The sequence below is a fragment of the Hermetia illucens genome, chromosome 4 (assembly GCF_905115235.1).
Source record: "Hermetia illucens chromosome 4, iHerIll2.2.curated.20191125, whole genome shotgun sequence".
Classification (NCBI taxonomy): domain Eukaryota; kingdom Metazoa; phylum Arthropoda; class Insecta; order Diptera; family Stratiomyidae; genus Hermetia; species Hermetia illucens.
Window position 1 is genome coordinate 173,019,348 of NC_051852.1, and position 13,445 is coordinate 173,032,792.

Consider the following 13,445-nt stretch of genomic DNA (forward strand, 5'->3'; position numbering starts at 1 on the left):
GGTCCAGAACATTACCAATGCAATTAACTGAAGTGTATTTACCTTTACCTATGTCAGCAAAAGAGGAGCATGCATACATACCTGTACCTGTACTTAATAACGAATTAATGATTGTAAAGGAAGAATATATGTTCGCGCTGCTTGTAACGATTAAATAAATAAAGAAACAAAAAACGTAGTTTACTTTCGCTAACATATTTCTTTTATTTGCAAATATCGATATTTTCAGGACCACCACATAGTGCTAAATATTATGTCCGTCAATGTTTCTTTTTGTTATCAAAGGGAATAAATTTAGTACTTTCTACAACGGGATATATTGCGCATTTCGGGCACCAGTTATGCGTTCCTTCAGTAGATTGTTGAATTTATAGTGCATTGAAGAAGGACACAACGCTTTAAGTACACGCGAAAACTTTATGAATAACATGTAAAAGATTAAAATGCCAAAAGGACTGCCACCCATATTCTCGAGCCTGGCTAGCACAGAGGTGTGGAGGTGCACATTGACGGGACGCTTCAGTACATGCATGCATTTGCTGGCGACCCTTCACGGTGAATTTCGCCATTTTTTTTTAGGTTTTTGAGATTGCTCTCCCCTTGCGATTGATATTGATCAACGGGGATGGTTTTTTGGCTATCTCACAATCGCACAAGTCATTACAAGTCTATGCGCGTTTTCTAAGATCGTCGAATTCTTTAGTTCTATTCAAAGTGTTTTACGCTAGTTTCTGAGCTTGCTTTGTTATGCTTATTGTACTGTGATGAAAATTACTTTGGGAAAAATATGTGACTACAATTTAAATCGTAAGTATGACAATTAGCCTCTAATGTCAGTAAGGAGATCCTGGGCGGGCCAAGTAGTTTTCTAACAAAGTATTCGCATGCTTTTCTGGAATGTTCCGCGGGGGGAATAGTGTAGAATTACAGAAAAGTCTTCGTGAAGCTTTGGAGTCGCACAGTTGTAACGTTGAGGAATGCGAATTTCAATATGAGCCTATATCGTCTATCGAGAGAGAAAGTGCAATCATCATCATCATCATCAACGGCGCAACAATCGGTATTCGGTCTAGGCCTGCCTTAATACTGAACTCCAGATATTCCGGTTTTGCGTCGAGGTCCACCAATTCGATATCCCTAAAAGCAGTCTGGCATCCTGGCCTACACCATCGTTCGATCTCAGGCAAGATCTGCCTCGTCTTCTTTTTCTACTATAGATGCTGCCCTTATAGACTTTCCCGGCTTTATCATCCTCATTCTTCCATCCTCACAGGGGCGGACCAAAAATTCTTCGGAGGATTCTTCTCTCGAACGTGGCCAAGAGTCCGCAATTTTTCTTTCTTCAACCAAAGTCTCCAAGCAAAACAAGACCATTGTTGTGTACAGTAAGAGCTTTGACCCTATGGTGAGACGTTTCAAGCGGAACAGTTTTTGTAAGCTAAATTAGGCTCTATTGGCTGCCAATTACTGTGCGCGGATTTCATCAGCGCAGCTTTAAAGTCGATGAATAGATGGTGCAACTGGTGTCCATATTCCAACAGTTTTTCCATCGCTTGCCACAGAGAGCAAATCTGATCTATTGCTGATTTGCCTGGAGTGAAGACTTTTTGGTATGGGCCAATGATGTTCTGGGCGTATGGGGCTATCCAGCCTAGCAAGATAGCGGAGAATATCTTACAGATGGTACTCAGCAACGTGATACCTCTACAATTGCTGCACTGTGTGATATCTCCCTTTTTCTGTGTAGGACAGATAATGCCTCATTGTAATCGTCATGCAATGATTCACTGTTCCACACATTGAGCATAAGTTGATGAACCGCTTGATGTAGTCGGGGCTCCTGCATATTTAACCGATTCGGTTCTAATTCCATTGGTTTCTGGCGACTTATGATTTTTAAGCCGATGAATTGCACGGACCGTTTCCTCTATACTTCGAGGTGGCAGTATTTGTCCGTCGTTTTCAGTTGGCGAGACCTCTAACTCGCCGATATTCTAGTTGTTGAGCCGTTCATCAACTCAACCCACACCTCCAATATGCCCATTCTTTCAGAAATCAGATTTCCCTCTTTGTCTCGGGAGGATGAGCGTCGAGGTATATAAGGCGATTTGACAATTCTGCTGCAAGTTATGCCTAATATACAAAAGCAATAAAAAGAATCTAGAAAGCAACAAGAAGAACCTACAAAGCAACAAGCAGAATTTATAAGATAACAAAATGAAAAGCTTATGAAAGAAATAACAAGCCTGCAAGAGAAAATTAGGATAAAAAGCCAATGTATCAAGAAGTGAACAGACATAATGCCGCATGAGAACGACAATGAAATGCCAAAGCCGATGGAGGACAACATTCGAGAAATTGCACGAGGAAGGATATTCGAAAATCACAAAAAGTGAGCAGACAGGAGACGAATAAACAGCAGGAACGAAACTAGCGAGAATCAATAGACCACGGTGACGAAACCATGCGGGAAAGAGTAATTGCAAAAGAAGGCCATGCCAGAAGGTACGAAACAGCATGAAGAAATTTCTAGGCAGGGTAAGCACCCTTAGCAGGGCAGTGCAGAGCCGGAGGAGATGACTATTCGAGAGGTGATTAGCCTGCAGATAGAAAGTGTGAAGAGGCGGGAAGTGATTGGTAAAAAGAGCAGGACACCTTTCAGGATAGAGGTAGCAACAGGTGGCAAAGAATCTAGCAACTCGCTTACTTAGTTGAGAGCGATGATTCGCCAAGTTATAAAATCAAGTTAGTAGTATGATTGGAGTAGAGGAAGATACATAACAGGGAATTATAGCTTGCGTCGTAAGAAGTGGAAGGCATCCGAAGGGATGGATAAATGGAGCCAAGAGTTATATTAATAATTACTTCGAACAAAGCAAAGCGATAGGTAGAAGAAGATCGACAAAATTAAAATGTAAGGAGGATACACGAGTGAGTATCGTAGAGCGATTCAGTAGTGTTTATCGTTTGATAGTAGGTAATTAGGGGCGATTCTTGATAGGGACGAATAAATTAAGGCGATGGGCAGTGTGACGAAAATCACTTTGGGAAAAATATGTGCCACTTCAAATTATCGACGATATGACGATATGACTCTAATGTTAGTAAGGAGATCCTGTCGAAGGGGCAAAGTAGTTTTCTAGCAAACTAATCGCATGCCTTCCTGCGAAAACTGAAGCTGCAGAAATCAATAAACAAGTCGGGAACCCAGAAGCTTGACGCTTCCGGTATGAAAGGTTTTGTGTATTTCTTTTATAAAGAGATTTGAGTGTGCATTTGTCCCATTAGTATGTAGCACGGAATATATGCATATATAATATTATGCGAAAATATCCACTTTCAAGTGATATTGACATTCATAGTATAACTTTGTCAATAATAGTGCGATTTTCACCAAATTTGGCAGGATCATGTTCTATACTATAGCCCACATTGCTGCAATTTCGTGATTCTAGGGTGAACTTCAGGGGGCTTTCCTGTCAATTACCAAAAATTATGGTAATGTACTATTATTAACTTTATTTGAACAGGAATCGATACGGAGGGTATTTCCGAGCCTAGGCATGATATAGTGGCAGCCGCCTGATTTTGTTCAGATTTTTCCCTCTGGTGTGTAGGGCGTTGGACGTTGTACGGAAGGTGTGACAATGTCCATGACAAGAACAAAGAGGACTGGTGAGAGGGCGCTTCTTTGATGAAGAGGCATGAAGCAGTTTTGATAAACTCGCTTCACTTTGAACTTCCCTTTTCGGATCGTGGTAGAGCAGATTAATCCAGCGCGCAAGCTTCTGTGGCACTACGTGTTGTCGCAGAATATTCCAGATGAATTCATGTCGTACGTGGTCAAATGCTTTTTCTAGAGTCAGAAGTGCAATGTAGAGAAGGAAATGCTTCTGTTGATGACGCCACTGTATAATACGCGGCAGGCCAAGACATCAGTCATGTTGTCTTATCGGTGGCTTTGTTCGCAAGACAGCAATTAACGGCCGATGTTTATAAAATCCCTGCATCTAATGAGGATATAGTTGATTTGCATTTTATTCATCCTAGTATAAAATGTAGCAAAATAAGACAATCGTTTGATAAACCATGTATTGACAAGTATTATACAAGGTCGTGAGTGTTAGCAAAATCAATTAAACGCTCGTCACCCTCATTGCGTGTTCCAAATCTTTCACCCCCATGGTACTTGTTACCGTCTGCCTTTTCACTCACATGACCCCTAATGTTAGAAAAAGCACTGTTAATATCTCTTATTTGCGCTTCCCTGGATCCACTCCTTTAATGTTCCTAGTGTCTTGTCATCCTATTTTTCCTAGTACCTTATCAAACTATTTTTAATACAGATTTTTTGGTAAATCAAGCTATTAAACTTGCCCTATTTATCATGATAAAACATTGGCTATTACCGAATGACGACACATACATATATATATACATGTGTAGCAATTGATATAACGCATCTCCATGTATTTACACTTTACTCCGCCTACAAACGCATATATGTATGTTATGAAGGTAAATTAAAAACCGCTGGTAACCAGAACACACATGTTTATTATATTAATTACTACCCGCAAGCGTTATTTAGCGCATACATATACATACTCATGTCTACCTCTAGTGATTGACACTGATATGCAAATAACTACAAAAAGCCAACAAAGGGGAAATAAAACGTCCCCATGCTCCCCGCTTTTCATATAAGTTCATTTTATATGATGATGACGACGTTAAACACCTCTTACGGGGTCATAAATTTACCTGAAATGCAGAACTTTGCCCTTGTATAACTTTGTTAAATTCTAGTTTGAAAGTAATCCAAGTTAGTAATCGGATTACTTTCAAACTTTTCAGAACTATGCCCTATATTATCGCCTATATTCGCAAATTTCGTACTTCTGGGATGAACATAAGGGGGGTTTTCTGGTAAATTTAAAAGACATGGTAATATACTATTATTCATTTTATTTGTGCAGATATCAGAATGGGAATGGGATCTAAATCTGTTAGGAATCTTGCGGACAAACGTCGAAAAAGAGCTACGCAAAAGAGAGGTAAAAGCCAAAAAGGACTTGAAGAATCACATAAAGGATATCTGAAAGTCTTTTCCTGCAGAAATTACCGAAAAACTTAAAGGATCAATGAAAAGAAGATTTTTCGCAATTTCAAAAGTGAATGGTCACCACACAAAATATTAATTTACTCAATTGTTATCATAAATTCATCATCAAGTTTTCTTTTTGCTGTTCAGAACACTCATCTTTTTGTTTTATTGTTTTATCAATATTTTTCTGTTTGAAATAAAACTAATCAAATTATAACAAAGGTAGAAATTGTATTTTCAAATGTATTGTTTTTTCTCCAACAGGTTATTTAAAAATATAAGCTAACTTCCGAGATATTTGACATCAACATGTATTGCAGTAACTGTCCAACTTTTGAATTGGTTGACTGTATATTCTAATTTTATTTCAGTATTATAAGCTGTTTGTGCAGGTAGTAATGCAAGGAAATATGACGACACGTACAGGTAATGAGATAACCTAAACCAGAGCGTTTCCAATTTAAAAAGGAATTTCAATGCGGTACAATTGCCTACTAGGCAATATTTATCGAATACCAAAAGCGTTATAACCGCTTTAAACTGAAATATAGTCATAGGCATTTTGGATTGTAAATTTCAGAAAAGAATCTACATTACATTCCGAAATGTCTGTATTCGTAGTTGTCTTTAAACTCGCCAACAGCATTAATAATGATAATTTGTATTTCAGTTGGCAAGCGTGAATTTTACAAGATGTTTGAAGCGTGGGGAGGAGAATCGATTTTTTGCGTTTGGTCATCGTTCCGTCAAGTGGCAGAGTAAAGTGACTGTCGTTCCATAAAATTTCTTCTTAAATATTTGTTGCATTGGCTAGGAAGTGAATTCCAGTATAGTGTTTTTGTGTTCGTGTATTATGAACGGATTATCGGAGATGGTAAGAAACAATAGTTTTTAACGTTAATATACCTCGCCCCGCGCCGATGGTACGGATCTTTAATGGCTGCCGACGAGAGAAAAGTTGCGGACAACCGTACGGATGTCCTGGTGCTGCTAGACCCATAAAAAGAAAAAATATAACCTGATTACCTATAAAGAACTATTCAGAGATGCCATTGCTCTCATTTGAAACTGCAGGATCTGCCAACGTCTATAGTGTTGAACTTGTTGATGAAAAAATGGTATCTTCTGCAACATCCTTCAGAGTTAAGAGGGCAAATAATTTATAGCATTTTTAATGAGCATTCTGGTTTGCTATCTAATATTCTTCTCTGTTTCCAGGGTGGAAGTGAAACTAATTCAGATTTAAAGTCGGCTCCCCCCAGTGAAGAACCTATGAATATGGACGGATCACCTAAAAAACGAACCCGATCGGAATCAGGTAACCTAAGCCTTAAAAGTGTGTAGGCTTGAACCTACCTTCTGGATCAGTTGCACAGATTCTACAGTAGATAATTGTAACTGTTCTTACTTTCCAATTTACATGTGCAAGTTTAGTATATAAGTATCTGCAGAAATGAACCTAATTGTAATCGGGCTTCAATTACTTTTGACTAAGTTACAATAGGGAATCACATTAACAAATAACTGCAGCTTTGCGATTTTGTAATTTAAGGAAGACAGCCTTTTTTAGGGATTTGTTTTCGTGGTTCATATTGCACTTTATTACTGTGATTTTGATTTATATCGTTTTTATTTTCTTAATAAGTTATTATTATTGAGAGCAAAATCTATTTTGACTAATTTCGCGGTTTTGTTCTGCTTGAGTTATTGCAGACGCTTGATGTGTGATGTCAAATAGTCAGGTGAGACACAGATTAATGCGAGAGCGATATAACCGTAAAGGTGTGCACCTACTGTTCTGTGTGTAGTAGAAAGTAACGCACGCGTGCGTGAGAAATGAAATATTCAAACTTACATGCCAAAAATGAAAAGAACAAACAGAACAAAATCATTTCTAATCCGAATATAAAGGAAAACATATTTTCATCTATTATTGGAATTAGATTTTAAGCAGAACTAAATTTAAATCTCTTTTCTTTTTTCTCTTCTGAAATGCAAGTATCTACAAGAAAAGCATCTAACCCGCGACGGCTGGTAGAACCAACAGATTTTTTTCTTTTCTTTTTGTTTTAAGTCTAAAAGATGAAACTGCGCATGCATTAACACATGGGAAAGGGAGGGAGGAAAATTGTTCCTGCCCTCAAATGTCAATGGCTATGGTTCGGTGCGTTGTTTTTCTTTGAAAGCCAGGGCTTGCGTCGTTTCCTTGAAAACGTTCAGATTTACGTTTCCAACTATTGAACTTGCAGCAACCTGATCATCATCAGTGGTCAAACATAACGTTTGGATTGGTTTCCTGTCTTTACAATGATTGTGTTTTTTTTTCTTTCTATTCTGGTTATCATTTCAGATTTGTAAAGTAGACATGGTAGAGAAATATTTAGATGGAAAAAGTAGAACATGGTTGAGGTTCCCCTTTGGCAAACGATGGGCGGGTCTTAGTGACAACATTGTCTTCAATTTTGATCATTTGAAGTGAAGTAGTTGGCGAGACAAATATGCGCAATCGAAGGAGGCCCGGAAAGGAGGGGTAGTAAATCATTTCATCGCTTACAGTAGAAGCCAGTTTGGCGACGGATTACTTTAAAACTTTTTTCTCATTTACAATCCCTTCTCGCCAGGGTTCATTGAATTCCACGGAAATAAAGATGATTAATATTGTTGCTCGCAAGCATTGTGTTCTCTTACTTTCAGAGACCGTGTTATCAGGTCAATCTCAAGTCAGTCAATCGAAACGTCTTTATAACTCCCCAAATTCTTCCCAGTGAGAAAACTCGCGTAAGAGAACAATAACATCCTTGTAGAATCGAGATTTTGCCAAATGATTTTTACCTAATCATGTTATTTTTTCTTCTTTCTTTCATTTCTTTACAAAACGAAAAATATGTCAAAAATTTCAATCAACTAAAATCGAGAGCGGGCTGGGCTAAAACAGTGACTCCAAAACGCACGAGCGACATAATCCTCGACGTTTGCGAATAGAAGGACTTCGTGACATTTAAGGATATGATAAAGACTAATCGTTCTTTTTGTTTTTATCTTTTTTTACAGAGAATGAGGTTGGTAATTTTGGTTGGCTAATCGATCGGCTGACCGGTCAAATACTTGCCATTCACGCTCTCCTCCACCATCGTCCGTTAAACACACAAATTTCTCTATTGGATTCTGTCTGGGGATGAAGTAGAGATGGTAATCGAAATTTTTGCATCCCCCTCCGCACAGTTCGCTGTTTGATTTATCGAATTCCATTTCGGAAACTTGAGGCAGATTTTTTAAATTTCATTAGACGAAATACTAAAGCAATTCGAAATCTCACAAATCTAAACATATTTCGCCAGAATTCACAATAATCTCCTATGAAATCCGTTTTCATCATTCCCTCTCGTCTCATGGGATAAATGTTGAAGGCAGTGAACAACTGAAGTTGCCACCAACCAAAGTTATTAACTCGACGGAACTTCACTATCTGCTCTAATATGATCAAATATAGCAATTATGTAATTTCAATCTTGTTACGCTGACTGTTGTAGGCTTTTTCCTTCTAATGAGAATAAAATATACTGAACGAGGGTTTGTTTTAGGCTCGACTTGGCAACCGAAGATACCTTTTTTGTCGACACCTATCTATGATTTAACGCAGACAAGCGATGTGAAATTCGGGCCAGGAACACGTTCCGTTCTCTTGGGACTATTGGGTGGAGCATTACCAAAACTGACTTCTGAACAATACGATACAGTAAACAAAGCAAAGAAGTATGCGATGGAGCAAAGCATTAAAATGGTGCTGATGAAACAAACATTGGCACATCAACAACAGGTTAGCTTAAATGTTTTGAAGGAGTTGGTTTTCCGTATTTAATATTCATAGGCGATAAATCGTTTTCAGCAATTGGCAAGTCAGAGAACACAAGTTCAACGTCAACAGGCCTTAGCATTGATGTGCAGGTAAGCTTCAATTGATTTCTCAAATTTGTCTGTTTTATTAAAATGATGCAGAAAATATATAGCGAAATGTGTTGAGTCCTAATGGAAGTTACGATTTAAAGTACGTCATCAGGCTCCATAATATGTGCCTACATTAGCTGATAAGATCTGATTATACTTGAACCTAAATATTAAGTTACCACTTACGGCCTTCTTTAAAAAAAGAAAATTATTAAAAAACGGTATTGATGTTTTCAGAGTGTATGTTGGCAGCATATCATTCGAGTTAAAAGAAGACACTATTCGAGCAGCTTTTCTCCCTTTCGGTCCAATAAAATCGATCAATATGTCATGGGATCCTATTACGCAGAAACACAAGGGGTTTGCTTTCGTTGAGTACGAGATCCCGGAAGGTGCTCAATTGGCCCTAGAACAAATGAATGGAGCTCTTATGGGCGGCAGAAATATCAAAGTACAGAAAAGTGCCACAAATATTCCGAATTTTCGTTGTAATCAAAATGTTTTCGTCAATAGGTGGGTCGACCAAGCAACATGCCCCAAGCTCAGCAAGTTATCGATGAGATACAAGAAGAAGCGAAAAATTACAACAGAATATATGTCTCATCCATACATCCAGACCTGACAGAAGAGGATATCAAAAGTGTGTTTGAAGCATTTGGACCGATTTTGTATTGTAAGTTGGCACAAGGTACATCACTGCATACACATAAAGGGTATGGTTTCATCGAATACGCGAACAAACAAGCAATGGACGAAGCTATTGCCAGTATGAATTTATTCGATTTAGGTGGCCAACTACTGAGGTAATTTTCAACCGAAATAGTCAAACATTAAAACAGCAATGTAAAGAAATATTGTTTTTCAAATAGGGTCGGTCGTGCTATTACACCACCGAACGCTCTGATGGGCCCCACGACAAATTCCTCAATGCCTACGGCGGCGGCAGTAGCAGCTGCTGCAGCAACAGCAAAGATTCAAGCAATGGATGCAGTTGCTAGTAATGCAGTTTTGGGTCTTTCTGCCGCAGCTCCAACGCTAGGAATACCATCAATCGCGAAAGTTCTTCCGTCAGTTGGGGCAACACCACTTGTTCCAGCGACACTACAAGCTTCAGGAATAGCCGTCCCAGCGGTGACACCGATATTAAACGTAAAAAATACTGTTTGAACAGCGAAAAAAGATAATAAAATTCGATTTTTACAGCCGCCCCAAATAATTACGCCGGTTCTGGGTACACAAAGCGCGATTGGAGTAACGGCAGCTGCACCTATAACAGTGACTCCCGCAGGAGTAGCGGTAAATGTTACAGCCTCTATAAATCAAACAGCGAATAATCCTGAGGATATTCTAAAAAAGGCGCATGAAAAGCAACAAGAAGAACTTCAAAAGAAACTTCTCGAAGAAGGAGAACCGCAAACGCTTCAACAACAGGAAAGTATGTCTATAAAGGGTCAGAGCGCCCGCCATTTAGTTATGCAACGATTAATGCGACCGCAAGAATCGAAAGTAATTATTCTGCGCAATATGGTGGGTCCAGAGGACGTGGATGAAACATTACAAGAAGAGATCCAAGACGAATGTGCAAAATTTGGAACTGTGGAACGGGTAATCATCTACAAGGAGAAACAATCAGAAAATGAGGAAGATGACGATGCTGATGTCATAGTAAAAATATTCGTTGAATTTTCAACAGCTGCAGAAGCGGAAAGGGGCCGCGAAGCTTTACATGGACGATTTTTTGGAGGCCGACGGGTAATTGCTGAATTATACGACCAAGCTTTATTTGACCACGGTGACTTATCCGGCTGAAATATGTACAAAAATCATTGATATAGTTATTAAAATGCTCATGTAAAAAATAATTAAGCGTGAAATTACTTTTCCTTTTTAAGGGTTCGTGAACACAAAATCTGGCAATTATTCCATTTCTTATTCTTTTTCTTCAGCGTTTGTCCCATTCACAAGCGCCTATCTGGGTGCAATCTCGAGGCCTTTAAATCCCCATCTAGTGTATCAAGCCACCGTTGCTTCGGCCTGCCCTTCGGCCTTTTACCATCGACTGCGATGTTCAGACAAATCTTTGCAAGTGACCATACCATCGAAGACACCTCACTCGCAATTTTTCCACAATTGGTGCAACTCCATAACGATCGCAGATATCTTCATTTCGGATGTGATCAAAATGTGTCACGTCACTATTCCAACGCAACATCTTCGCCTCCTGCATTCAACTTTTTATGAATTTGGCGGTTGCTAAATTTGCAGCAGCTCACTATAACAGACCTTTTGTTGATATTAATTTCTGTTAAGAAGCAACCATTCAGCATGGGAAAAATAATAGCAGTTTGGAGTTTGCTGACAGGCTTTACTACTGTTCTTCCTTTCATAGACTGAAATATTCGTATGAAGTTTGATCGTATTTGATAATAGAAGAAATAAAATCTAATTGTTTGAAAAAATGGGACGTGGTCCGCATCGTTCTCCCGAGAAGCAAGCTTTCACAAAGAGTGTAAAATATTAAAAGTCTTCTTTCCTGTTCACCTAAAATGATTGCATGTGCCATCAAATATAAGAAACAATTGAAATTCATCGAAAAGCTGTTGTTGCCGTTTGACGAAAAATGTATCGTCAGGTTTTTAAAGAAAAATCTGTCATTGCCTGCATCTTACATAAAAGAAAAAATGTTGGCTCCATGTTATAACTATATTCCAGTTTTAATCACACTTTGAATTTCACGTTTTGCCACAGTGGCTGCGGTGGTTATAAATGATGGGCCGACCTTGCATACTTTAAACGCGAAATGGAAGTAGAGGCGGTTTTTAAACACTGTAAATGTGAAATTTCTCAACTTTGAATTGCCATAACTTTTAAGAAATGAAAGTTCGACCCCTACATATGCATGCAGTCAAGCCATTGAATTGCTTATAAGCAGATTGTAAGGTAGGATCCATTTCTTAACAATTACACAAATTAATCCTGTTTGTTGCACCTAACACCGTTCAAATTATATTCAAGCCAACACATTTTATGAATGCAGGCGAACAGTGAATGGCAAGATTCTGTAGTGGAGGGGAGAAACCTATTGTGCTTCTACATGGAATGGGGGCTTCAAAGCAGTTGCAATATCTGTTCAAAGAATGTTAATAATAGGTTCCTTGCAAATTTGGGAAGTTTGCTAGGAAACCTCCCTTGAGTTTATTCTATGAAATAATTGTATTGCTTGAGGATTCACTGCAAATAAAAACCTTTAAATAAATGATTGATGCACAGCAGCGCTGCCAACCGTGCTGTATCCTTGCACTTTCTCTCCCCAATTTCCGATGAGGCCGACGGGGGGAGGCGGGGGGTCGATTTCTCCTAACTCGGAACTAGTTTTACTTTCTACGATCTGGGTAAGAAGGAAAACATTGGCCCTTGTTTATACTACTTTATTCATCCATTGTTGCTCAAGTGAATTAAATTACAATCTCTACAGGATAGTTTGATTGTTATGATTTAATTTTTGGATCCTTTCCTGGAATTTTCTCATATTCTTCATATTGAGGAAAAGATGCCAATCCTTTTTGCTCCCTTGGCAGCTCTTCCTGGCCGCTTGGTTTCCCGTACTTCTGTTCTAATTCAGCAGCGTTTCGTTTTTTCATTTCTATGATCTGTAAATTTCGGACTAATTCCTCGCGAGTAGGTGGATCGTTCCTGCAAATTAGGTCGAAAAATGTTCAAATGAAACACTAATACCGCTTTTATTACCTGCGTCCACGTAACCACGCCTCCCATTCAGCTGTGAGCTCTTGATCAAAAGCATTCTTTTCAGCGGGTTCGAACCAGCGCGAAGGCTTCCGTTTCCCAATTGACGGGTTCGCCGGTATTTCATAATACTTATTACCAAAATAATCTTCCCCAATATAATTGCCTCGAATTTGCCGGGGTTTCAGAGAGTTGATAAAATTTTGGAAGATAATTTTGATAATATCACGTTGTGGAGGCTTTTGCATGGTGAGGCAGGACAATTAACTAAATACGAGGACAGAAAATGACGGGTAATCCGAATGTAAACACAAGCTAACATATGATTTCTGCGCTTTAGGGCAAAATGTCATTCAGAAACGACGTCATATTTAGCCAAGTGTGGTCGAGTTTGCCTAATGGGAGAGTCGCTGATAGCAGTGCGTGAGATTCTACTTATATAGGCGCCACCACTTTTGGACCAGAGAATATCAAATCCCCCTTGTCTTTGGCACAATTTAGTGCACCGATAATTTAATCTTAACAACCAATGTTTGGGAATGATCATATAATTTAAATAAAACATTTGGAAATTGGTCAAATTTATTAATAGTGCTTCCAATCATTCTTATTCGAAATTTCATACAGAATGTATTTGAGAAACTGTCAG

General features: G+C 38.7%; 2 protein-coding genes across 10 annotated transcripts; one reads left to right on the forward strand and one right to left on the reverse strand.

Moving 5' to 3' along the window:
- The first annotated feature begins 5,793 nt into the window (after positions 1-5,793).
- LOC119655266 (poly(U)-binding-splicing factor half pint) lies at positions 5,794-10,914 on the forward strand. 9 transcript variants are annotated; one of them, XM_038061075.1, is made up of 10 exons: positions 5,795-5,981; positions 6,326-6,425; positions 6,821-6,849; positions 8,159-8,633; positions 8,689-8,924; positions 8,976-9,052; positions 9,290-9,503; positions 9,566-9,855; positions 9,922-10,201; positions 10,256-10,914. In XM_038061075.1, the coding sequence occupies exons 5-10, from the start codon at positions 8,868-8,870 to the stop codon at positions 10,859-10,861; spliced, it is 1,524 nt and encodes a 507-aa protein (XP_037917003.1). In that variant the 5' UTR covers positions 5,795-5,981; positions 6,326-6,425; positions 6,821-6,849; positions 8,159-8,633; positions 8,689-8,867; the 3' UTR covers positions 10,862-10,914. The 9 variants fall into 9 exon arrangements, with proteins under 9 accessions (XP_037916998.1, XP_037917003.1, XP_037917000.1 ...); XM_038061070.1 differs by lacking the exons at positions 6,821-6,849; positions 8,159-8,633 and having other exon boundaries at positions 5,794-5,981; positions 10,256-10,348; positions 10,409-10,914; XM_038061072.1 differs by having other exon boundaries at positions 6,812-8,633.
- A 1,551-nt stretch (positions 10,915-12,465) lies between these two features.
- LOC119655268 (NADH dehydrogenase [ubiquinone] 1 alpha subcomplex assembly factor 2) lies at positions 12,466-13,288 on the reverse strand. The gene is made up of 2 exons (XM_038061081.1): positions 12,800-13,288; positions 12,466-12,745 (listed from the first exon to the last, which is right to left on the reverse strand). Exons 1-2 carry the CDS (start codon positions 13,042-13,044, stop codon positions 12,541-12,543), a joined length of 450 nt encoding a protein of 149 aa, XP_037917009.1. The 5' UTR covers positions 13,045-13,288; the 3' UTR covers positions 12,466-12,540.
- Between the last annotated feature and the right edge of the window lie 157 nt (positions 13,289-13,445).